Here is a 25,490-nt window from a genome sequence, read left to right on the forward strand (position 1 = left end):
AGGGGAAGAAGAAAAACGAGGAACCAAGGGGCAGAACTCTTACACAGTTCTCCAGCCTCTGAGAAAACCGTGCGGGTTGTACAGGGAGCACCTGATGGTACGTCTGGGTGGTGACCTCTCCCCCCTCCCCGGGACTCCTGGTGCACCAGGAAAACCAAGCTGGGTAATTTTTCTTCTAAGCTTAGGAGCAACAGTTTGTTGTTCCTTGCAAAGACACAAGGGAAATGAAAGCCAGGGGAGGCTGCTGCAGCCTCCTTTTTCAAAGGCCTTGGTGTTTCTGCTGAACCTCAAATGTATCTCCTGTGAAGGACAGGAAAGAAAAATAAAAAACTAGAAAGTGTGTTAGCAAATGCTCCCATGCAAAATTCTAAACTTTATTCACTTTTATTTATATATTTAACAATTCTAAAGTATTTACTTCTCGCTTTGACAAAAATGAAAAATATAGGAGCACTTTACTCTCTTTAGGAGAGAAGGGTTATATATACAGCTATGGAGAGATACTGGTTCCTCCTTTACATACAAAGAAAACTAATATTAATAAAAAAGTGCTTCATCGATCAAAAAAAGACTAAGAGCTGCAAGCATTTATTCACACTGTACATCACAGACCCCAAAAACCCGTATCATAACCTCTTGGCACCTGTCATTATGAACTGCAGAATCTTAGACTTATTTTTGACTGTCTATTTGCACCACAAAAACCACACAATGTTAGTGTGCAGAACTACACCATGTCCCCTAGGTCACACCTCTCATCGCCCACCTCCGAGGACAAGCCAGAGACGGGAGCTGCGTGTTACCCCGCTCCAGCTCCCTCTGTTTCACACCACACAGCAATGCCTAGAGCCCTCTTCCAGATTTACTGCACTGCTTCAGGAGCAAGTTCTTAGAGACACAACTCGACTGGAGAGCCCAGCTTTTTCTTTGCTTTTCCCACCCGATGGTTTGCAAACCATTTAGAAACGTGTACTGGGGAGATGCTGTTACCAGACCCCCTTCCCGTAAGGACACGGGCGGCTGTGCTAAGCCTCCGAGACATTCATTGTCTTGTGAGTCTTCAGCTCAAACTGCGGCAGCGTTAACAATCCTGGCAAAGGGTGTGGGAAGTTCCAACGCCAAACACAACACACCTTGTCATTTCTTCCCCATCAGATCTAATAAATACTCCCAGATGGTTTTCTCTGTGTGATCCTCACTTTGGACTACGTGATTGTGACATTGCAGGGAAGGGATGCGCTCCTCTCCCGAGACTTGTTAGATTTTTTTTATTTTTTTTTTTGACCTTTTATATTTAAAACCCTCAAATACTCCAGCAGGATTTGTGTGTTCTTGAGAATACCACAAGAGAAGTCCTACCTTGGTCTAGGCAATGCGTTGTGAAGCAGGATATTACCGTACACGTTTCTTCCTTGCCAAACTGCACTAAGCAGGCTCTATCGAAAGGGAAAAGGGGCTGAGTACCTAACGCTCATTTAAAAACATATATTCAAGAGATTCACACTTTAATGAGGTGACTTTAAAAGCGACTCAGATTGGGACAGAAGGAAGAAGGGGAATCCATGATGTGTTTTAGGTCTTTATATAATCCTCAGGCAGGTTTTTTCCTATCTGGAGTACATTGGATACAGACTGAAAAAGGAGGAGACATCCCAGGAATATGACAAGCACCACTGCACTCCTGGACTGAGCTCAGCGAAAATACCAGCAGATCACAGTTGTTCTTTCGTTGTTGTGGATAGTCTCGTTAAAGTGCGGGTCTAACCAACAGCACGACAGACTGTTTGTACGAACCATGACAAGTGCACAGCTCCAGAAGTCGCTTTGCGTTGAGTAAACCAACCTACAGCTGGGACAAGGATAGAAGTCGAAGGTCTTCTACTTTCCCACTGGGTTTAAATAACGAATTGCATTTACAGACCTTCAGACAGAGGCGCCAGTGTAAAACCAATCTCGGCTCGGCAGCCTGGTCAATCCCCTTCTCACCTCTCTCAAACTCGCGCGCACTTTCCATAGCCACCGCTGTCCGGGTGTTTTCCCTCAGAGCCACAGCCAGAGGGCTGGCGGCGATAAAACCTGTTGATTGTGTGTGTGAGCACAGAGCCGCGGAGCGTGGAAATCTGTGACTGATCCCCCCTTCACGCAGTGAGGATAACTAAGCCCACTCTAAGAACAGAGAGGGAGAGTGCTCTCTTGGGAAAGAGATTCCCATTTCTTCTAGCAGCAACGAGTTCCCAAACAGCAGTTTCTTGTTTGGAAGTTAACAGGAGTGATTGAAAGCACTAGCACTGACGCTACAGGTATTCACTTTGCACACTGGCTGGGCTGGTTCCCCTCTTCTCCTTTCCTCCATAAAATCGTCTGTCTGCAACACAGTTCAGCAGTGGGGCAGTTAAATACACGAGGGAAATCTGGTTCCGGTGCCAGCCCCCTTCCCACTTCCACAATCTTCCAGCAAACAAGCAAACATATATATATTATTATATATATATACACACACACAGGCGCGGACACGCACACACATACACACAAATAGGACAGAAAGGAAAGGGGGAATAGCTGGAAAAGGAGATTCCCACAATCCAGCGGTACGTCCTCGAGGTCTGTCCCGCCGAGCAGTGTTCCACGCCCCAGCCTCCAAAGTGCACGGCTCCCTCCTCCTCCTCCCAGCCTCAGCCCACCGAGAATGTGCATGTCTGTGCGGGGAAGAGTCGACGCGGCTGCTCCCCGCTGCTTCTAGGCTGGAACTTTAATTAGACGTGGCAGTGATGGGTTTATCCAGTTCGAGATCAAGGCTGGAACTGCTTGGGTGCAAGCTGCTGTAGCACGATTTGCAGACTCTGCTGGGTTCAAAGAGCTGTTGACTAGGAACTGGCACCTTCTGGTTACAGCAACTGGAGCAGAACACGTTTCCACAATTCCTTGAGTCAGGAACAGAGGAGAAAACGGAAAAGAAAAAATTAGAAGCAGTTTAATGAAGTTACCCGAGTTCTAAAATTACACTGTGTGAGGGGGTCAGCCCTGGAGGCTGCAGTCGGTGCTCCCTAAGTACCAGAACGCAAAGACTTCCCTCCCTCCAGAGCTTTAAGGTAGGGACAGCACAAAGGAACACAAAGCAAGCTACAGTAGAGAATTCCAGCTCGTTTACCATCTCTGCAGGGACTGCTCTTTTGCACAGGATCGTCCTGCATCACCCTGGAGGGAAGTTACCCCTCCAGGAAGCGGGGCTAAGCTATCTGCCATGGCCTGCAGGACACCTTGGAGCTGCTCAGTGCTGTCACCGCTACCTTGTGGGCACGTGGGTATAAGAGAGGGACAGCAAACAAAGAGCCCTCCTCCGTAAGGATGTGGGGGGTGTGGTGTTCTGGCCCCTGCTCACATCCCTGATCCAGCTCTGCATTCAGGACATGCTGGATCTGCAGTCCTGGCAGGAGGAAAAAGTCTCTGCTCCTTTACTCTTCTAAAAGCGCCTGCTGGTAAGTACCAGCACGGACACATTTTCTTCCATTTCTTTCAAGTTCACTGCTGGAAGGTTTAAGCATGGAATAGATGAAAAAAAAAATAAAACCAGTTTTGTTTGATGCAACCGTCCCGCTGCCCCGACTGCGCAGTTCCTTTTGAGGTGCTCCCAGCAGTCCCCAACCTCTGCGTAAAGGAAACGGAGCCAACAAGGAGCATGCAAAGCCGCGGGGCGGGCAGCCAGGCACGCCATGCTCGGGGACAGTCACGCCGCGGCAGGGTGAGCAGTCTCATTCTTGTCAGGTGTCAGCTGGTGGAGGCACGCGAGCGCATGCACCTCACAGGAGGCGGGGAGAAGATTTAAGACTCAAAAATAATTCCGTTCTTCTTGCAGCCCCTCTCCGAACCTGCTGCTGATCAAGCTAGCCCGAGGAGCGCTGCAGCGCTCTATCCTCCACCCTCATCAGTTCTTATAAGGGGCTCCGAACAGCACCCCAGGGACCTAAGGGTGCAAGTTTACCTCCCAGCCCGATGCCCTTGTCATTAACTCTTTGGCATCAGGATTTTCTGCCATTATCTATTTGTGCTGGAAAAGATTTGTTGCTGCCAAGAGACTGACACAAAATTCTGCCTACACCCAGCAGCTTTGATTAATCCTTCATTGCCAAGAGACCAGATTCCTGGGTGCTGGTCAATGACGGGGAAAGAGGCAGCAGAGAAATCCCATTTCTCACTTCAATGGGCTAATTTTCTCAGCTCCGCACAGCAGCTCCTGGTCTCAAAGCTATAACCCCAGCGGTAGGACACTCCCAATGGCTAGCCTTTCTGCAGTGGTTTTGAAGTCTTCTTAAGGACCCTGTTAGAAATGACTATCAGAAAAAACAGCAGGAGTGAAAACAACTCCACGAGGTGTTACACAGAAACACCCTGCGGAAAAGCATCTCTGCTGCTCAAAGAACAATTACCCAGCAGAAACGTACTGCAGATGGACGAGGTCAGAAAACAACCAGAGGGATTAAAACAAATATCTGGTTGCTGTAGCTCACCAGCTTCCTAACACATGCTTGGTTTTGTTGTTGTTTTGTCTCTCTGTAGAGTTCTATAACTGTTCTCAGCCGAGCTTTAGAAAGCCCTGAACCACTCTCTCTTTGTGTCCCAGTGGCCTGCTGCCTTGCTCGAGAGATTAAGAGAGATGTTAACAACACTGGAGAAGTGAACTTTCCCCTTTGAGGATGGCTGACTGTTAAAAATCATACCACCAATACCTCTTCTTACTAACTTATGGGTGTTCACCCAGCTTTTTCTGACCGTAGCTCTCTACCAGCCTTGCATTACCTGTTACTGCCACAGTACTTTCGGTCCTTCTAAAAACAGTGGCAATTTTTTTCTGTTGACACAGCTACACTAGAACTGCTTGTAACATGTTGACCTCTCCCGAAATTAAGGCAAAAAAAGAAAGACTCAAAACCAAATGCATGATGGCTAAACTTGAAGGACAGCCTCTTCCCAGTTAGAACCGAAGCATTCTCTGTTACTCAAACACACGACCTACTGGTGGTGTTAGTGTAATCCACATCACAGTTCAAGCTACCAAAAGCCAAGCCCTAAATGCCTTTCTGTGGTCAGAGAAGCCTGTTTGTATGAATCTAAACATCCAACAGGTTGTGCTAGCCGCCCACATTACTTCTAGTGATCTCTAGGCGAGTGAAAAATGGGGAATAGACCGAGTTAGTTTGGAGAAGTTACCAAGAAAATGCAGACAGACAACAGACAGAGGCTGTTGTAAATGCTCACCAGATTTGATCAACACGTTCAATGTCCCTGCAAGGAGGGGAGAAAGAGCTCAGAGGGGAACTAGCAAAAGAAGTAAATAGAGGCAATGAAAGAAGCTGGATAGTTTTATCGTGCTCAAGTTGAAAATGTGGTTTTCAACTTATTTTCGGTCTCAAATAAGACGGAGAGCAGACTTAGACTGGGCTTTATGAAAGTGCACACTAAGAAAATACTTGGTTTTGTTGTTGGCTAGGACGCCACTCCTCACTGGCCTCTACCACGAGCAATCAGAGCTTACACAGACAGCCTGTTCAACCCAGGTCAGGCATTTGAAAGACGAAGGAGCAAAGACACCAAAGAGAAATCTGCAGCAAAACTTGAAGCCCTGAATTCTAACTCCTCATGGTGTTGGGGGTGTTCAGTGTGTATACATTCAGGGCATACACATCCTCTAGGACTTCACCAGAGCCCAGGCCTAGGAAACTGAAATGTAGCTGCTAAATGTCAGTCGGCCTAGGGAAGCAAGGAGGCAGGGTGACAATGACGAATGGGTACACCTCACAACAGAGACCACTAGGAGAAAGGACAAAGGAAAATGCCATTTCGACTCTTACAAAACCCTTCAGACGTGTATCACTGTGTGCTTAGTAATTACATTTTTCATCTGAAGCCGAAAGGCACATTTAATAGATTTGCACACACACAGTGAACATGAAACTTGAAATAAAAAATCAAACCCATTCAACTTCCAATTCATTCTTCCCTGTTTTATCTCTACAAGACTAAATGAAGCAAAATATAAAATGGACACAAGATGCGTACAATTATTTACTACTTCAAAAAGCAGCGAATCATCAAAATGAGATAGCTGCCACTCATTTAAATGACAGGTCTTGTGATGGTTTTCTCACGTCCAGGAATGGGGATTTATTTGAAATATAACTAAGACAGAATCTCAGATTTCTAAATTTAGAGTATGATCTAATCAAAAGGCCCCTACCCCGTTCTTCATTAAGCTCCTGCTGCCTGCATTATCTGCCGTAGCCTCTGTTACCAAGATGTTTGGCAGAGAATAATCCAGAGAACTTTTATTTCACATCTTTTCAGATTCTCTCACAAAAGTAATTTAATGAAAAGAATGGTTAGAGAAGGAAAGGAGCAGGTTTTCAACCAGTACTGGAAAAAAGATGCTATTTGTATATCTGCAGTACTGACTGCAAACACAAGCCAGTATTTTTTATTATTTACACCCACTTAAGAAACTAAACAGCTAGCTGCCACCAAACCCAGGCTGAGGAAAAAAGGGCAGGATCTGTTTAGGCCAGGGTGCAGTCGATGCCGCATCTGCCTTTTTAAACATCTACTCTCAATGGACTGGAGCTAACAGGAGAAACTGTCCTGTTCTCCAAAAGCTCTCGGCTCCTGTGTATGCAGTCCTCCTGCTCAAGCTACTACCCTGAGGTCCATCCTTGGCAGAGGAACTTTGTGTGTAAATAAAGCCCTGTCCTGGTGTAAAAGGAGAGGGGACAATCCAAGCCATGACCTCGCTCCCTCCCTTCCATGCTCTGCTGATGCACAGGTTACCTGCAGTGGTGCTTCCTGCTGGCCAGCCAGAAGGTGCTGTCACAGCCGTAGCAGTGCGCAGCGAGGTGGTCTGGGAGCCATCGTGTCACCTGGGAGAAAGAGGAGACAAATCTATCAGGGAGCGCACAGCTGATTAGAAACAAACCCATCTCGATTGAGCTCACAAAGTCAAAGCAAAGCACAATTTGTTCTATTTTAGGAGTATAAATTCAGTGTTCTTAGTAGTGAAAGAAAGACAGAAACCTTCCCCTTGAGCACTGATACACCAAATTCCCCTCAGACAAACAGAAATGAGATCAGGAAGTCCAGTTCCCTGGTTTCTCTGTGCTTTAGACATATCCAGGCCAAGAACATTCACCACGCATGTGCCAGCGTAGGGCTCTGTGGGCTAGCCATCCCTTCCACAGCTTACCAACGAGCTCAAACACTGACAGCAGAGGGCTCATAGGCACAGGTACTGGTGTTTAGAGTACGAGACGAGTGAAATGTCAGGAGGATAGCTCACAAGAAGTGGCATATGACCAAAGGCTGGAGGACAATTTGAATTATGAATATCCCATCCTACCGGAAGAATGAGCAATTTACAGGGATTTAGTCTGTACCTCTGTGTCCTGTTTATCCACCTGTTCCCAGCTGGCTTCAGAGAAAATCTCTGTGCTGCAGCGAGACAAGCAGTTCTGATCCAGATTGCTTTCCGAGTCGGGTATAGAAGTCTGTTGGCAAACAAACACAGCTGAACAGAGCCTTCCCGTATTCCTGCTTCCACACAAATAAAAACTGGACAGTCGTGGGGAGGAGTGGAAAGGGCACCTCCTGCTGAGGAGGAGCAGGCTACATCCACATTGGTGGGGTGAATGTCAGAACCAGCCACCTGCCCACACGTGGCAGCAAAGGCAGGCACCCTGCTCTGACCAGTCCCATATGCCACGTGTTGAAGCAGTTTGTGCAGTGGTGAATCACAACAAAAAAGAGAAAAAAGAAGAAAACCCAACAGGTCAGCTTCTGACCCTCTGCTGACAGGATGATGTGAGGCAGAATGGATTTAAAATCTGTTCTCCCCTCTTTTAGGACAATATTCTGGCAGCACTTTAGGTGAGTAACTAAAAAACCTGTGGCTCCCAATTCATAGTTCTATTTCCTTGCCAAGTCCGTTTCATTTTCAAAAGTAATACAAGTAATGCATATATCCCTGCAAAAGTTCTGGAAAATAAAAGCCAAATCATGCACGGGAAACTCAGAGTTTGAGCCAGATATATTCCATGCATAGTTTTTGTGGGGAATAATACTTCCTTAATACAGCCTGGCCTGGTAGTGTTGTAGTTTATCTGGCTTAAATAAATCTCTATCAGTCCTTAAAATGTGAAAAAACAATGCAGAAATCTGATGTCCTTTTTGTGCCTGCCAAATGGGCACCTCATGAGCTGCAGAAGAAAAGCCCTGTTACTCCCACACTGAGGCAAACAGAGAAGGTAGGGATCAGATTCTTAAAAACAGTGAATTTTCCAGAGGACATCCCAGCCCTACCCTGCAGGTCTTGAATACCCTTACAAAATGGGAGGGTAGTAAATGAAGCCAAAGCATCAAATTTCTCCAAGGACTCCAAGCTTTTGCCAGAAGAAGCCACACCCAATGTAAATGAGACTCGGCTGACATGGATGCCCCAAAAGAGCATTAGTGCTGTTATCTCTGTGAATAGCCAAGATGGCCCAGAGGATTTTTCTCAACAAACGTACCTGGGACTATTCAGCACCTCTGCCACTCCTACACAATATGAAATTAAACAAGCAAAAGTTGGAAATCACCTTATATATATGCATTTTTTTCAGCTCTGTAGGTATTTAAAGCACATTAAATGTGCACGCAGGAAATTTTTGTATGTCAGCCTCAGGAGCTAGAGGCCAACACTGCCGACCATGCAGACACATGGGAAGATGCACACTCAAAAATTCTCCTCTGTCTCCTCACCTTGTCCTTCATGTCCTTTCCTTCTCCCGTGCCTAGCTGCTTCCTCAGGTAGCTCTCCCCTCTTCTCCTCCTGTAGTTAAGTAGTAACACTGGCCCTTTTGCAGCAATGCACAGAACTGCTCTGTGCTGAAAGGCCTGGAGAGGACGAGAGGCTCTTTCGCTTGTTCTCTGAATCAGTGTTACATCCAACTGTATGCACCCAGTGACTCTGTGTCCTTGGAAGTTTTGCTATTTATTAGTCATAAGACGAGAAACTAGGTAAAAACTAGTAGGGGAGAAGTACCTAGGGCAACTTAGAAATCCAGTCCAACATAAACAGTGATGTAAAAAAACGTGCTAGTTCTTGTGATCTTGTACTCAAGTTACACTTATTTCATTTCTGATTTTTAAATTTCCTTTGCAGCTACAACTACGCAGATCATTTGAGCATGCTACAAAGAGCACGTTGGATTTGAGTCACGCCTCAGGTTTATTCTCTATTTTGTTAATTTTAAACACTCCCAAGTAAAATTACAAACATAGTCCAGAGGCTCTCTTTAAAATTCTCAGTTTGTTAAGAAAAATCTCTTGCTGACATATGGCTGTCACAAACACTCTTCATTTATTCTGGCTTACAAGCCTTGAGCAGGCCATCCATCTGAAAAGGGGATGCCCTGAAATTCATGGTTTGGAGCTAACAATGCAGGCACTGCTGCCTCCTTCCTACCCTAAGCTGCAGAGCACCCAGAGATCAGTCCCGCATTCCTGCCCCAGTAAATGACATTCACATCCTCAGAAAAGCGTCCTTCCCATGTGTGAAAATACAAGGAAGACAAGTAGTGTTGTGGAATAAGGCTAATGCAGGTATCTTAAGCCCTGAGCTGACAATATGGTGAGATCCAGAACTTGACCGACTAGCCCGCTGTTTCCAGCGATGGCCCAGTTACCACCTCACTTACCACTTCGTCTCCATAATCACCATTGAGACGCAGGGAGCTGTTCAGGAACTGGCTCTCCAAGCGGCTTTTCAACTCTTGCACCTGCTTCTTCAAGGTCTCCACTTCTTGCTGATGCCCGGTTTCTATCTGGCGCAGGCGCTGCTGGATAACATCGCTGTAGACGGGCATCCCGTCATCGTCCAGGTGACTTCTGGCAGGTTGGTCTGGGCTGCTGGCTGCCTGCTGCTTCCCCAGATGGCTTAACATCCATTTTTGGTGCAAGTTCCGCAAGTGAAACTGCGCGGAACTACAGCTAGCTGCGGAGACCTGCCGACTCAGAGAGGCCTTGATCCGGCCGTCCTCCCCGTTCACGCAATGCCCGTTTGTCGCGTGGTATTTCTGCATGATGCTAAACCCCACGGGCTTCTCCGTCATCTTGTTCTCGGGCTCCAGCTCTCCGTTACAGACAATCTCATCTTTACATTCAGCTAAAGGCAAGGCACAAGGGGAAGGCATCGGGAGGTGTGTACTGCTGCTACCAGAAGTCCTATGTGCTTTTGTGCCCAGTTTTTGAAGCTCTATCATGCTTTCCCCCTCTGGCCTGTTCTCAATAGTTCGCGAGAGTTCGTCAGCACTGTTGTCGATGGGGTGAGGTCTGTGGCACGGACCCTTAGCAATCAGCTCCTGCTTGGCTTCGCTCTCTGTTAAGGTTTCCGTAGAGCTTTCGATGTTGGATGTTCTTGCCTCAGGTGGGATTGGAAGAGGTAACGGAAGGCTGGCCTGCGATGTGCTGTACGGGCTCTCTGCTTCTCCTTCAAGCTTGCTAACACCTTCCTCCGCGTTCTTCTGAGTGTCTCTGTTTACAGAACCCTCCAAAGGAACAGTCGGCAGTCCTTTCACCTGAGGTAACTTCTGGATAGTGTTACTGAGATCAGTCTGTTCATCCTGGTGTCCTCTAAGCTCAGAAGCACCTTGTGAAACTGGATGTGGATTGTTCGTGACAACACCTCTATCTACCTCCGTCTTTTCACAGAGGTCACTGACATACCCATGCAGATTTTCAGTCCTCTTCTCCTTCTCCAGGGCAACCTCATCCGCTTTACCTGCTGGCTCTAGGCTGCCCCTTGAGTGCTCCTCCAGACCAACGTCATCTTTAGTGGCCTCTTGCAAAATGTTCTCCATCTGTCCCTCCGCCACACCGGCTGCAACAGAAAGCTCTGCTCCAACCAGAGCCCTGCCTTGCTTACTCAGGCTGTCTCCATCAAATGGATCATCCCCAGGGTTCCCGAGGCTGCTCAGCTCCAGAGACCGGCGGTGCTCTTGCCACTTCTCGTTTAGGCTGGGGTCGCTACTGCGTCGATTGGTTGTAGGCACGCTGCTATCACAGGCTGTCGTCAGATTGTCAAATGATCTTGTCTTTGGTAACCTATAAAAGTACAAATAATCAGAATCCAATCTCAGGGATTTTTTTTTGTTTGTTTTGCTTTTTAAAATTTTTATGTTCAGCTACTATGGTTTAAAAACTCCCCCCACAATTAGGACAGTAACAATCTACTAATTAATGGACTTCTGTGAAGTATTATTTAGGAGCACATTTTGACCATCTGTAGTGCAAAGTTGCTTCAGTACTTTTTTGTTTGCCATCAGGAAAATATGTGGAATCAGACTTCAAACATTCCCACAACAGTCCCTTTACCACAAAGCACAAATGCTTACAGGCTTGTCACACCTCCTAATTAACATGTGTTCAGAATCATTTTACAAAAAAAAAAAAAAAAAAGCAAATAAAGTTATGCAACACAGAAAAAGAACTGAAATTCAAGATAGCCAAATAAAAGCTCATATCCCACAAGGATATGAGGAATCTCACAAAGCTATGCAATACCCAGGGCTTAATTCTACTTGCTAATCTTTTTTCTGATTCAATGTATTTGTTATGCTATGACCTCTGAAACTTAATAGCTTTCAAAACAAACAAGGAAAGACTGCTTTTGGTCAGTCAAACAGCCCCACAAAGAAGCCTGTGAAAAATACTTCCCTCCCACAACAAGTATTCTCCTCTTTATATCCCACAATATTCTCTGTTGATCTTACTTTACAGGATGGGATTTCTGGGCTCTAGGCTCACCTGCCCAGAGGCTGATCTTCAGGGCTAGAGCCTGGAACAGGGTATGGGGCACAGGTGTCATCAGCAGGTGTGGAGGGGGAAGAGCACGGCAGGTAAACAGCACTCCAGAGCATTAAATTACGCACATGGCACACTGGATACAGCACCTGAGAGAGGAAAACACACACAGCGTTCAGAAACTGCAACCGTTTGCTCCCAAGGTGCAAAAAGATGCTCACATCTGATTGGGGCACTCCTGGTTTGCTACTCAGGTTTGCAGCTGGGAGGTTTTGTTAGACCTCTACACCTCTCTGAAGGCCAAGGAGCAGCTATGGCATTTCTATCAGCTGCACTTGGATATACAATTATCTCCTCTTTCAGAGGTGGAGGCTGAGGCATAACAATGCCGGCTTTCAACTTCTCATGAATGAATTACTGCAATGTGCTCTGTGTGAATCTACACCTTAATAATGCTTTTGAGCAATTTAAACTGCTGAAGAATTCGGTGGCCCATTGTTAGCAGGGAGATTTCCTCGTGCTTTGTGTTACAGTGTGCCGTGTGAGAGCTGAACTCATAACCTCCTCCTGCAGGCTCCAATTCATCAAAGCTAACCCTGCCTTTAATGGAAGCACTCACATGTGAAAAAATAAGTACATGCAGAAACACTTTTGCTGAACAGGCAGCTTGTTCTTAAAAGGGATTCTCTGACTGTGGAAGATGCTTTCTGTTTCAATTTAAGAACACCTTGAATCTCTCTAGCAGTTCCAGTGTTTTCCCAGGCAACTTTCTCTTGGAAAAGCAGAAACAAGTGAATCAGAGAGGGATGTGGTGTGGCTTGGTTTGGTGGATGCTGCTTTTAAATGATTGTGGTTTTAAAACAGGTGTGGCTACATCAATGAGGCACCCACTAAACACTGAAGAAAAAAAAACAGGAAGAAATGAATACAAGATAGGAAATTACCAAAACTTCTATGGACAGACAAATTATCCTAATTAGCTTAGTATTCCAGCGTACTATTTACTGAGAACACAGGCCAAATCACAAGACTACACCTGTACTGTAGGGTACAGCATGTAAAGGCAGCCCAGGGACAGAACAACTGCCTGGCTGCACTGCCTGTTTTAAGCTGAGCTTCTCCTGCGTAAATTTGCTGGTATTTTCTGGGAAAACAGATGCCCCCATAGCTCTAAACATCCTCACGAGCCGTATTTATCTGCAGTGTCTCATGCTTTTGGCTATCACATCCACATCCACTCTTGTAATGACAATGTCAGGCTGGAAAGTCTTGAAGGGCTCTCTTTGCTGCTGCCTGTCACAATGACAAATGGGATCTGCGCTGGCTGAGCACTGGCTGCAAGTACGGTGTCTACGGGAGACAGACAGTGACAGAGGGCTGATGTGAATATTAAATTTAGCTTTTTATAACAAATGTAGACAAATTCTTTCCTGCTAAGCCAAGCCTTCATCTTCTTCTGAGGAACAATTAAAAACCACGTCTATCATATGCAAAAACATTGCGTAGTCCTTACAGTTAGGTTTATGGTATCTGATACTTTTAAAAACAAAAAGCGTTTAAATATTTATAAAAGTCTTTGCCATCTAGTCATGGTGACCTTTGATGATTGACTGTTTGTTTACACTCCATGCCTACCATATTGCATCTCTGTCTAAATCCCTTACAAGCCCCTTCATCAAATACACAAAAAAAGGTAACTGCAAGCCCCTTCCTGGAAGCTTCAGTGAGCTATTACTATGGATAAGCCAAACTCAAAATGTGAAAGTATTAAGAGAAACACAGATATGGTAAATAATCCTAGTTACTTTTTCTGTTTAGATTTAGGTTTAATACAGAAAAAGTGTCTAGGTCTGTACGCAATTTTATGGCACTCCTCTGACATAGCTTAGCTGTCTAGAAAGGTCTATTTGTCAAACACAGAAATGTTTTCTGTTACCAAAAAAAAAGGCAAAATATTTAGTTACAGAATATGTGTCTCCAGCATAGAGACATTTCTGAGGTTGCATTTGACATTCCTCAAATATCAGCAGACCTAACGCAAGACTTGAAACACAAGACTGAACAGAGCGTCCAGTTCTAAATATCAAGGAGGAGAGCTGAGGCATTTCCAGAAATGTGTACCATCTCTACGCTGCATTCCTGGTGCCAGTGAACCCACAGGATTCTACATCTTGGATATAGGATGCTACAGCTTGGATATCTCCTTAAGGCACACACTTCTGAAAACATCATACTTGCAAGCCCTTTGAGGGACTGTCCCATGTGGTAGGGATTAGAGGATACATACAGATTCAGACTGGGAGGAGTAGAGCAGGTTTTTGAAGGCTTTGTTTGCTGCCCGCAGCAAAGACCAGACAGAACAGGTCCGTTCCTGAGTGTGTTTTTCTCCTCTCTCTTTCGCATTGTTGCACAGGAATGTACCAAAGAGGCAAGAGTAGGTGTGCTGCACCAATTTGACCTGCAGAGACCAATACAAATACAGTCATATGGCAGAAGATATCAGGCTTAATGCTTAAGAAGCAAGAAATGTTTCCTTCGCAGGGCAATACACCCCTTCCCAAAGGCTGACATACAAATATACCTGAAGTTTTCTGCTTGTCTTTTAATTGCAAAAGGATTCAAGCACAGAGGCATCTTTTAAAATCATAGCTAAAAAGTCAAGGAAAAAGCATACAAAATAAAGACAGAATACTTGTTCATACTCAAGTTTAAAAGTCTTGCCAGTTCAAACCTCACAGACCAGGAGGACAGGCAAGGAATCCCAATACCTCTGTTATAAAACACTAATGCAGCAGGCAAAGAACGGCAGGGAAAAGTGTTAATTTCTGTGTCGGTATAAACTCACAGCACACACATCTGGATCGTTAGTTGCTCTATTCTGTGGTCTGACCAAACAGCTTGACATGACCCTGATAGTCCCAGCAGTCCCCAAGACTGTGCACTAACAGCTAGGGGTTTTGCTTGAAGGTGGCAAGACCACCACGGGTATGTTCACACGTAGCTCCTGTAGATCAGCAGCGAGCTCTGAAGCCAGTTATAAGCTTACATATCTTATTTCACAACTGAGCTAAGCTAGAACCGGACATAAACTCTGTTACATGGCTGAGCTGGCAAGTGGTAATGCAAGGCGGCTACAATCACAGGAACGTGCTTTAAATCTCTCAGTGGATCAGACACTCCATAAAAGCTTTCAGTCTTCAGATTACTGGTTCTGCAGTCAGGGACTGCCACTTTCCCACAAACCTGCTTTCTGGCCTTGAAAACTGATTTTGACAGTCCGAGGCCAATTTCTAATAGGAGAGCTGTCCAATTCCAAGGAAAATAAACACAGCTAAACACATTTTCAGCTCAGAAACACAAAAGCCAAATGGAAAGGTAAAACAGGGGTGTTTTCAGAGGAGTTGCCTTCAACTGAAAATGGGATCAAACTAGGGGGAAGTTTATATCACCAGTAAACATTTCTTTTTTTAAAAAAAATGTTGTGTGGATGCATTATACTGAACTTTTTTCAGCACCTCCTAGGTGAAACTATTAAATTAGTATTTATTTATTTATTTAAAGTTTTAAAGAAATCCTGAAGGCTCCTACTTCTGTTTTAAGAGTGAACAGATGTCAAGCTCCAGGAAACATACAAGAGCTTTTGTCTGTTGTATCAGGGCAGTTTTCCCATTTCCTTTATCAGGCTGCAGCATATCACAGATAGATGGGAAAATCAGAAACCCCTCAGGGCTATTTAGTTTGTTAGTACTGGGTACTGGTTTAGAAGCAGTCTATAAAACAGCAATCTCTCAAGCCACAACTCACAAGGAATGCTTCGTTAAACTCGAAAGAGCAAGGGAACTGCCTCTGGAGCTGATGGACGCAGTCCAGCCACTGTAAAAACACTGGGCAGCGCTCATTTAGGTCATCCGAATTCTCACCATGGCCACAGCGATCTGCAAACTTGTGGCCAAAATCCAGCCACTCCGTCTCCACTAGCACCTGGAAACCCTGCAGAAATGAAAGAAAAGATTAAAAGTTCTCTTTTTCTTTGGTTCAATTTTCTAAGACAATCCAAGATCCATGGGAATCATTGCTGGGTCCTCACTCCCTCTGATCCCCCCTCAGCATTAGCCCCATCACTTCTTTTCTACTTTACCTAACACCTCTGCACCCTGAAATGCTGCACAATAAATTCAGGACAGGATTTAATTCCCAAGTTTACACAAACAAGAAAGGCAATAGGGCAGGTTGTTAAGTCCTTAGTGACTAGCAAGGGAGGAGACCTGGCAATGAGCCCTGTCTTGGCCAGGCAGGGGCAAGTAGGAACTTCACCTTGATCAAAACATGGATTATGGCAACCACCATTCAGACAGGAGAGGAAACCTTCAAGTTCTCATTTGAAAATAATGGACAGATCTTTTTGTCAAAAAAGAAAACAGTTCATCCGTGACAGGACATCCACACCCCCAGAAATTGCTTTGCTTGTGTGTGTAGCAGATGTAGCACAGCCACAAGTTTGATAAAGGTCAAGTTGCATGATTTCTCATGCAAACTAAAAGGGCAAAGCACATTTCAAAACTAGTGTCTAGCTGAGCACCTGGATGTGACACCTAGTCTTACAGGACCTAAACCCTACCACGTGTTAGGAAGGTCTTGCTTCTTAGTGGAAAGAAAAATTGTAGAGCATGTTTATTGAGGCAATGGTTGTAACTTAAAAAAAATAAGAGCTGATAGCTGTAAAGCCTGAAATGTGACAATGAAGACTCATTTTTCTAAACATTTCTGATCCTTGTGTAGACAGCTACAGTATATGGCTTCCTCTGATGCAGTAGGGACAAGGAAGGCAGGCAAAAGACATGTATAGAGAAACCCTGCACTTTGAACAGGAACGACAACACTGAGTAGGAACTACGAGGAGGTTCTGTGCTGACGACAGAGCAGGGTGTTTCAACCTGATAAACACTTGACTTCCAAAACCACTGTGAAAAAGGATCTGAGGAAGACTCCACAGTTTCCTTCAAAAGGCATTGCTAGAGTTTAAACTGCTGGTACTTATGCGTCTGAGGTTTTGAGCAGCAGTTTTTAGCACAGTGTTCAGACACACGCTTCTGTTCTAGACAACAAAGACATTTTGCGTGTGGGCTGGTAGATGGAACCCAGCCATCACATATCCCACAATGCTGAAAAGTGATAGAAAAAAAACAGGCTGAAAAATCAACTGAATTATACCTAAGCAATGAAGGACAATGAAAAAATAAAACTGGAAAAATATGCAGCTGAGAAATCTAGAGAAGAGAAAAGCTTTGTATCGATAGTTGATTGAGAAACTGCAATGGTGCCAGAAGCACTCTGTATTCTATATCCCTACACTAAATACAGAGAAACATAGGCCACGACTAGGCAGTTATTGGAAAAGGGAAAAATATAATTTGCTCTTGAATTACAGACTCTATTTACAAGTATATGTAACTGTATCTACAGACTACTGTTAACTCCTGCTAGCTTTAGAATTTCTTATAGTGGAAAAAAACGTAATTATTTTTTTATAGATTGGAAAAGAACCCAAATTCGATAACCACCTCATGCATTAAACGATGGTTTACAAACCTCTGTGGTCCTGTAATATGGATCTAGCAGCAGTTTGGCCAGCGCCACTATCTGGGGGGTTCGGTCCCAGCCATCGGAGCAGTGCACCAAGACAGGTCGCTGGTCTCGGTCCACAGCATGAACCACGAGTAGCGCAGACTTCAGAAGCACAGACAAGTGCTGCAGCCACTTGGTACTTTCCAGAGCTGATAACCAACTAGAGGAAAAGAAACGAGGACAACTGTTGTTCTTTTAAAATGCTTCCAGGTTTGGATCTCTGAATCCATCAAATCAAAGCACAACCATGATTCAATTTGTATTTTAATAACCTGTGAATGTCATTCTTGACTGTTTTTCATTTATATCTATGCTTTCCTGGATTTGTAAGAAACAAAGCCGTGCAGCCGCTGCAAAGAAAGTTGGCAACCTGAGGTGCCGTTGATATCACCCATATCTCAACTATTGCCAGGCTTTCCAAGGTGTGCAGTAGGTATCTAAAGAAGCAGAGCAGCGTGAAGGTTTTCAGATTCAGCTCAGTAAGGGTGGCCATTTGAGTGACAATCAGCAACAAAATCAAAGCAGAAAGACCTGATATGAGAAACAGGATTGGTGGAACTACAGTGTCCTAATGAAGACCCAACCTCAGGGGCTCCTGAGGTGGTGGGCCAACTAGAGGCTAATTACCCCATAGCACCGGAGGGTTATGTTCCCTGAAAGGATGCTATAAATGCACGAAATACATGGAACGCCACTAGAATTTTTTTGAAGGAGAGCCAGGCTGCAAAGATTAAAGATCTGGGAATAGCAGGTTAGACTAAGTGCTTGCACTCAGAAGCAGACATGAAAGTAGTAACATTCTGGGATCAAAATTCAGGGCTGAATTATAATCCCAGATCTCATTTTCTAAATTCTCTTCAGTGACAATAATCCAGCAACTTCCTTTAGCTCAAATTCCATGGAAATGAAAAATACAGCTTAGCATTTTTACACTGGAAAGTCAATAAGGGAAAAACAACACTGCATTTCAGTTTACAAAACAGCAGCAAAAGAATGCGGTTACAGAAAGATGTAAGAAATGCCAAAAACACCGAACATCCACTTACTTTCCTGGATCTGGCATTTGTGTGCAGAGCAAACGCAGGGACTGAAAGCTCTTCCGGATAGAATGAATGTTTGCCATTCCCATGAACACTACTTCACAGTTTGGATAATACTCTGTAGGGAAATATCAAGAAAGAGGGAAGAAACCGAAAACTGCACTTAGCTTAATTTCTAGAAGAAGCTTTTTCATAAAAACAAACCTCTGGTGTGGTGGACAGATGAAATGATCTGTTTACAAATATTCTGTAAAGAAAAACTAGCGCTTGGACTTCAGCAGGTATTCCAGGCATTACAGCAAAACATGCAAAACAGGAAACAGCAAAATGTTTCTGTATTTGTTTTCAGTGTTTTGCTTCACATTACAAAAAGCAGAGCACAAACCTATGGGAAGAGTGATATTGCTGTGCTAGGGGTGACAGAATGTTCTTCAAGAGACTGAGAAATTTAGTAAGAGACTAAGAAGCATAAAAATATTTAACTGGTAATTTATGGATGCTCTGTAGTTTGGTAAACTAATGTATATTTTTATAAAAGTTATATTTTTCACTTTCTTAACTACTCCAAAAAGCTGCTTTATTTTGAGTTTTTCTATTACAAGGAACAAGCAATACATGAGAATGCTCAAAGGAAAATAGAAGATAAACAGAATTACTGAGTTTTCCTTCAGATGTTGCCATATGTACTCAAGCAACTTGGGGAAGCAGTTTCAGTACAGACAGTGGCCTCTAGTTAGAGGGAGAACCCAAGAAGCTGCAGAAAAATACTAACTAGTCACTCCTAGACCTAGCTTTGTTCTGTATCAGTGCTTCTTTATACAAAAATGATGGCATGATAGCAATAAAATGACTTTTCCTACAACAGAAATGAAGTCAGGAGTTAGAACACTGGATATTAACTGCTTGTAAAAGAAAATCCAGTACTCTTTTAAAATACAATATCTGTTTTAAGAAATCATTTGATTTCTTAAAATCGTTTAAGAATCATTTGATTTCTTAAATGCCCAACAAATTCTGCCCAAACCAGAAACATCCTGTAAGGTATATAAATAACTCTAGTCCAAAGTGACTGACAGTATCAGAATATCTAAGTATTTTTTTGTCTTTTTTACTGAATTATATTTTATATAAAACACGACATAACTGAGATTGTTTCCTATACTGAGAGAAGCAAACTTGGCAATACCTGGAGAAAATGTATCAGCCAAAAGGATGTACTTAATGCAAGTCAAATTTATTGAAGGTGACACTTAAGCTGTTCAGAAATTTTCTACAAAGAGTCCAAGAATCCATAAGTATGAAAAAAATTAAACTTCTTGTATACCTTGCTTTTCTGTTTTGAAATTTTACTCAGTGATGATGATGAGTTATTTAGTCATTGTGAGGTGTTAAATGGAAAACTCATCTCTTCCTTCTGGTGGCTATTTATCAAAGTGAAGCAATTTCAGTAAAGAGCAAAACAGGAATATGTGGCTGAAATAAATTTTGTTATCTTATTGACAATTTTTCTGTCTGGTATTCTTTTCAGATTCTCCAGCTATAGAATTTTAACAGGTTGTATTCATATTCAACAGTGACCATAAAATAATATCTTGTTTATATCATCAACAATTTAAACGTGTCAAAGAACAAAGTGATAAATGTGAATATATTACAAATGCAAGATGAATCAGGATTTCAGTTGTTTTGGGTTATAGTATAAATGCTGAAAAATGTTTCAGCTTTAAAACAATTGCTGAAAATTTGTCTTCTGCATAACCATTCTAGACTATGACTGTCCTTCACAGCTAAGGGACAGCTTTAAAAGTTTGTTCAGGTTTTTCGGACATTAGCATATTGGATCTGTTTGTCTCACTCCAGTTTGTATATTTGACTCAGCAAGAGAAAGATAATCAATACACTCCACACGGTTCACCATATACTGAACAACGCTGCCAGCTGGTTTATTCTCTGAGAAACAAACTCAAAGGAACAGATAACCCTGTCCTTTTGAAGGGCTGTGAGATAGCTGCAATGGTTCAGAACTTTCATATAGATGAATAGCAATTGCATCTATGCAGTCTGCTGAATACACAGTATCAAAGTATATCAGTGTAATTATATTTGAGCAAAACTTTTTGATTAAATTAGTATAAAAATGAGAAGAAACACTGCTTACCTGGGCACTCACAGCCTCCACCTTTGGCTCTGTTTGCCACAGCTGCTGCGTAGGACCGTGCATCTAAGATCAAAAGCTTCTGAGGCTGTATTGCCAAACTCTCTGCTCCTGAAGCATTAGAGATGGAGGAATCTGGGGAAGAGAACATGCAACTGAAGGGAACTTCTGACATCACTTACAACAATGATACACCCAAGCCCCACAGCGTATATGCAACATGCACACAGAAATCAAAGAACGCCTCATTAAACAAAAGGGACTGAATCTGTTACAGTACACAGAGGCGATTAAGCTTTTTCCAAAAGCTCTGCCTTTTACAGAAAAAGATCTGTGACAAACTTACCAAATTCCACATCAGAGAGGTCTCCTCCATTGGAGAAATCTCTGGAACAATTTCCATTCATTAGTTTGTTACTGTTGGACCTCGAATCTGAGGCACAGGCTTTGGCTACCGACTGGACAAGGTGCTCGTCATCTGCATTCCTCCAGCCCCACCAACTGACCTCGGGTTGTCCACAGCGCGAAATAACTGCCCCATTGCTCTGGTGCCTGAAAAGGTAAAGAACAAAGAGAACAGCAGTGCATAACTTGAAAGATCAGGATGGAAAACACAGAGGGTGTGAGAAATGAAATGGTTCGCTCCAGTACTTTAATTCTACAGTTCAGCAGCTATCCCCAGCCTGTGATTCAGCAGCAATGCATGCCACGCGCTTCCCTCCAGGACACTGGCTGTCACTGAAAGGGAAAAGCCAAAGCTGAGGTCAGTCAGAGAGAACAGAGCATCTTCATGCTTACCTGCCTGTCGACCAGTAAAAGCTGGGGAGCATTTCAGCACAGCAGATGCTGTAAAGGAGTGTTCAACACCTGCTGGCTAAGTCAGGGCTGCTGCTGTGGTACAGCAGGCTAAATGCAAAAGGACAGTTAAACCCATGCTAATTTTAAAGCCAGAAGAAAGGAGTAAAAACACAGATTCACTTTTTGATGAGCTTGTTTTGAAATCGAACCGTACCATTAATTAAATCTGTGAGGAATGTCACCGTGATTTTGGTACCAAATACTAGCAGAATTTGGCAAGCCTTCTGTCTGCTGATGTGTAACGCTAAGTCAGAACCTTGCCCTTGTACACTGAGAGCATCCCTTGCCAAGTATCACCTGTGAATCCTGGAAGGTGGTCCTTGAACACTTGGCAGAACCTTATCTAGAAGGCACTGTATTTTAGGCATTACTTCACTAGCTTAAAAGAAAAGAGCCAGTTTCTCAAGATGCTGAACATCTGCAGTTTAACGCATTCTGAATTTTCCTATTAGTGCCTGTTGGAAAGGAATGGTCTTCTATCCTCACCAGTGGGGAAAAAAGCTGAATAATTTTGAAAAAAATTTCCCAAAAATAATTGGGGAAAAAATAAGTACCACAGCCTTCCTGAAAATAACGGAAGAGTATCCAACCACTGCAAACATGCTCTGAAAAAACAGATACAGAAACCTGCCCTTATAATCTCTTATTTCGAAAAAGAATACCGAAACCTTGTCACTTAATTCTCACGTACTGCCTCCATGCTGACCCATCGCACTGCTGCAGAACACGATTCCCTGTTCACCGAAGTGCTTACAACATTCTCCTTGACCTTCCCCAGCAACACCTTGAATCCAGAGGACCGCAGGCACGGCAAGAAAGGGAGCCCAGCCGTCAGCATGAGGAGCTGTAGGTGGAGAGGGAAAGGAAAACCAAGGACACGACTTCTCTCGAGCCGCTTGGTGAGTCAGTGGTGCTGAGGAACGGGACACCAAGAAAGATCTGCTCCCTGCCCCACATCCCATCTGAATTTTTCTACTGCTCATCCCCACACTGTTATTTTCTGTCCAACCAACCTGCAGACACACGGCTTTACACAAAGGTGCCTTTAGGCAGTGCCACCCTTGCTCAGGAACCCCTCAGAAATACAACCCGCACATTCATAAAAGTACATGCCAACTGTTGTTCCCTAAATGTTACTCTGTAGGAAAGGAAAATATTCTCAAGTTTTATTTCAGAGTGCAGGCAGGATGATTGTTCCAGCCTAACATCAACCAGGAGTTGTTTAATTGCATTGACAGTAAGGGTGAGCTGAACCTTTCAGCAAATTTAAACATTGACTTTGACAGTCCTGACCTCGAAGAAGGCACACACAAACCTCTAAGTCTTACTTTTTTCTCTCAGCACCCCAGTAAATGCTTATGGCAGTGTCAGAAATTGGTTTAGAATTTGCTGCCAGTGCTGTCAGACCCTGTCGTGTGCTCGGCAGAGCCACCCCTGCGGTGTCACTTCGGTGGCAGCTGCCTCCAGCTGTTCATCCAAAAGCAGCACTAACAGCAGGTTAAGGCTTGCTGCTGCAAAAACTCAGAAATATAAAATGTTTCCTGATAGTGTATTTTAAGTGTTTTTCATAGCTCTTTTGTAATGGTTTCATATAAAATTCCTTCACTGAAAGGAAGCAGCTGACACGCTGCATTAACCAAACCGAAGGCAAAGCGATCTGAATGCCACGGCATTTACAAGAGGTGCCAGCCAACTCCACGCAAAGGAAAATGTGTTGGTTGGAATGAATTGCCTCCCAGAGGCTGCTCTATTGATACAAAATTAGTTCAGTAAAATATACGTGTCAATCACTGAAAGGCCACCCAGTTCCCTGCTATGCTGGCACAAACAACAAAGAAAACAAACCATCATTGTACCTGGAACACATCTCTTCTGAACACCTCGATAAGCTCATTTACTTTCCCATATGTTCTCCCAGATTTCATTGCTGCCTACCTGCAGAATCATTTTCACGGGTTCATACACAGTTATATTTTCATCTCCAGGTTCTTGCCTCCCATTTATACCATGATTAATAACGAATCACTAGACAGAAGTCGAGTTCATTGATAGCTGTGCAGCCTGAATACGCCTCTGCAGATATCAAACAAATCTATTTAGGTTAATGTTGGAGGTCTGACGAATCACACTCATCCCAACTGAACTGGCCTTGGGACCAAAAAATAGCAAATAGTTTAAGTGCAATTCTGATGTCCCTAGAGATGGATCTGAGCATAAGATGGTGTCATTCGCATTTCAGTAACTATAAAAAAAAAGAATAAAAAGAACATTTAACTGAACTCTGCAAACTTCCTAACCCTCTCGAGGCAAAACAACATGAAGCCTCTAGATAGTAAATCACTCATTGAATAACTACAAAGCTCATCATTACAAAGCATTGTAACTGTACAATGTGCAGTACACCGCAGCATATGCTCAATCTCTCTGTTAAGCAATCCCTCGAGTACCATAAATCCTCTAAGTCCTTACAACTACAAGACAGGGAACAGTAATAAAGGTTTGCACAGCTCCCTGCATAGCATTACTTAACTACTAGTACTTGCAACCCAAAAAATTATTGCTGCAGTTCATTCTAATATAATTCAGCAAGTACGGTACGCAGCAAATTTCTGTTTACCCTTGCCTTCTGTGCTGGCAGAAATGCTGCCTGGATGGGTAATAACCTTCAGTGTGAGAGAGCAAAAAGCATCCTCAACACTGTTCATTTTTAAGTAGGTTCTCATCAGTTTAGGATAACGTTTATATAATGCAGATGAAGCTCTCTGTGCAGTCTTTCCTCTGAATTCCAGAAGGCTTCTCCCTAACACTGATTTTCAGGGACTAAAACGTGAGCTACAAAAACTACCTTACAGGCCAGGTTCATCTGCCTAAATATGTGCCTAGGTTTTCAAAAATGGTATGCACTGAAGAAAGCTGCAGAAGCCGGGTGTCAGATTTTTCTGGGAACTTGATCACAAAACAGGAGCAGCAGTCCTAGGAGGACAGGACAATAATCCTGTAAATTCAAAAATTCAATATTTTTGAATTTTGCCTCTGAATTCAGCCTGTTCAGCTTTTCAGACTGTGGATGCTGCCATAGCTTCTGAATGCTTTGCAAGAACAAAAAGGGTTTGTAGCTAAGTGTCTCTCTCTCTCCTCTCTGTCCCATCATTCAAAGAAATACCTGAGACTAGTTATTGGACAAATTTAAAAAATTATTACTTTTTTCCCTGAGGTACAGCGGTAAGAGCTGATTTTTAAATGTGATCAATAAATAACGAAATCAATAGTCCCAAATGATCTTCAATGGATAAAAATGCTGAATGAGCTTTTGTCTGTTACTCCTCCAAAAGTAAGAAAAAAAGCAGATTTTATGGTCACATATATATATATGTATATATAGAGAGAACTATATATGGATTTCCAATCACACGGATCATCAACCACTAGCTGATTTGGATTTTATTAGATGCAGAATGATGAACTGGATGTCTTAAAAATCTATTCCTAAATGTCAAGATAAAGGAAAAAGAATACAAAAAAGAGCAAGTTTTCTCCCACTGTTTTTAAGATACAGGTGAAATACTATGTGGTAATTGAACACATGTAGTCTCATCAGAACTGCAGAATATTAAATGCCAGGGATTAAACAATTTCAGTCAATGAGGTCTTTCAAACATTTAAATCACTACCCCATAAATCCCCTTGAATGGAAGCTTTACCCAAGAATGATACAAAAATTATGACTTTTTCTGCATAGTGATGAAGAAGGCTGATGCTTCCTCATGTTAACTGTGTTAACTCTGCCCAATTATGTGACAACTGCATCAAAGGCACGAAGTAGCCTGAAATGCAGTGTTCAAAGCTGGATACAAAACCATATATAAATTATGCCATTCTCCTATATACGTTTATATATATATATATATATTTATATATATATATATACACACACAGACACACATACACATGTATGTATTACCAAAATAATAACTACCTTAAGTCTAAAA

The 25,490-nt window shown here is 43.3% G+C and overlaps 1 protein-coding gene across 14 annotated transcripts in view; it reads right to left on the reverse strand.

Moving 5' to 3' along the window:
• Positions 1–338: 338 nt before the first annotated feature.
• Positions 339–25,490, reverse strand: part of MTMR3 (myotubularin related protein 3) — a 78,864-nt gene continuing 53,712 nt past the window's right edge. For 8 of the 14 annotated variants that reach the window (XM_068654117.1, XM_068654108.1, XM_068654110.1 and 5 more), the window contains 12 exons: positions 20,990–21,195; positions 20,647–20,778; positions 18,495–18,606; positions 17,413–17,608; positions 15,628–15,813; positions 14,111–14,281; positions 11,827–11,972; positions 9,720–11,124; positions 7,419–7,529; positions 6,817–6,905; positions 5,254–5,280; positions 339–2,921 (listed from right to left, as the gene is read on the reverse strand). In XM_068654117.1, coding sequence (XP_068510218.1) covers positions 2,750–2,921; positions 5,254–5,280; positions 6,817–6,905; positions 7,419–7,529; positions 9,720–11,124; positions 11,827–11,972; positions 14,111–14,281; positions 15,628–15,813; positions 17,413–17,608; positions 18,495–18,606; positions 20,647–20,778; positions 20,990–21,195 — 2,953 coding nt within the window. In that variant the 3' untranslated portion in view covers positions 339–2,749. The remainder of the gene's footprint in view (positions 2,922–5,253; positions 5,281–6,816; positions 6,906–7,418; positions 7,530–9,719; positions 11,125–11,826; positions 11,973–14,110; positions 14,282–15,627; positions 15,814–17,412; positions 17,609–18,494; positions 18,607–20,646; positions 20,779–20,989; positions 21,196–25,490) is intronic. The other 6 variants (XM_068654121.1, XM_068654119.1, XM_068654118.1 and 3 more) reach the window with 3 other exon arrangements.

The sequence above is a fragment of the Anas acuta genome, chromosome 17 (genome assembly GCF_963932015.1).
Source record: "Anas acuta chromosome 17, bAnaAcu1.1, whole genome shotgun sequence".
NCBI classification, from domain to species: domain Eukaryota; kingdom Metazoa; phylum Chordata; class Aves; order Anseriformes; family Anatidae; genus Anas; species Anas acuta.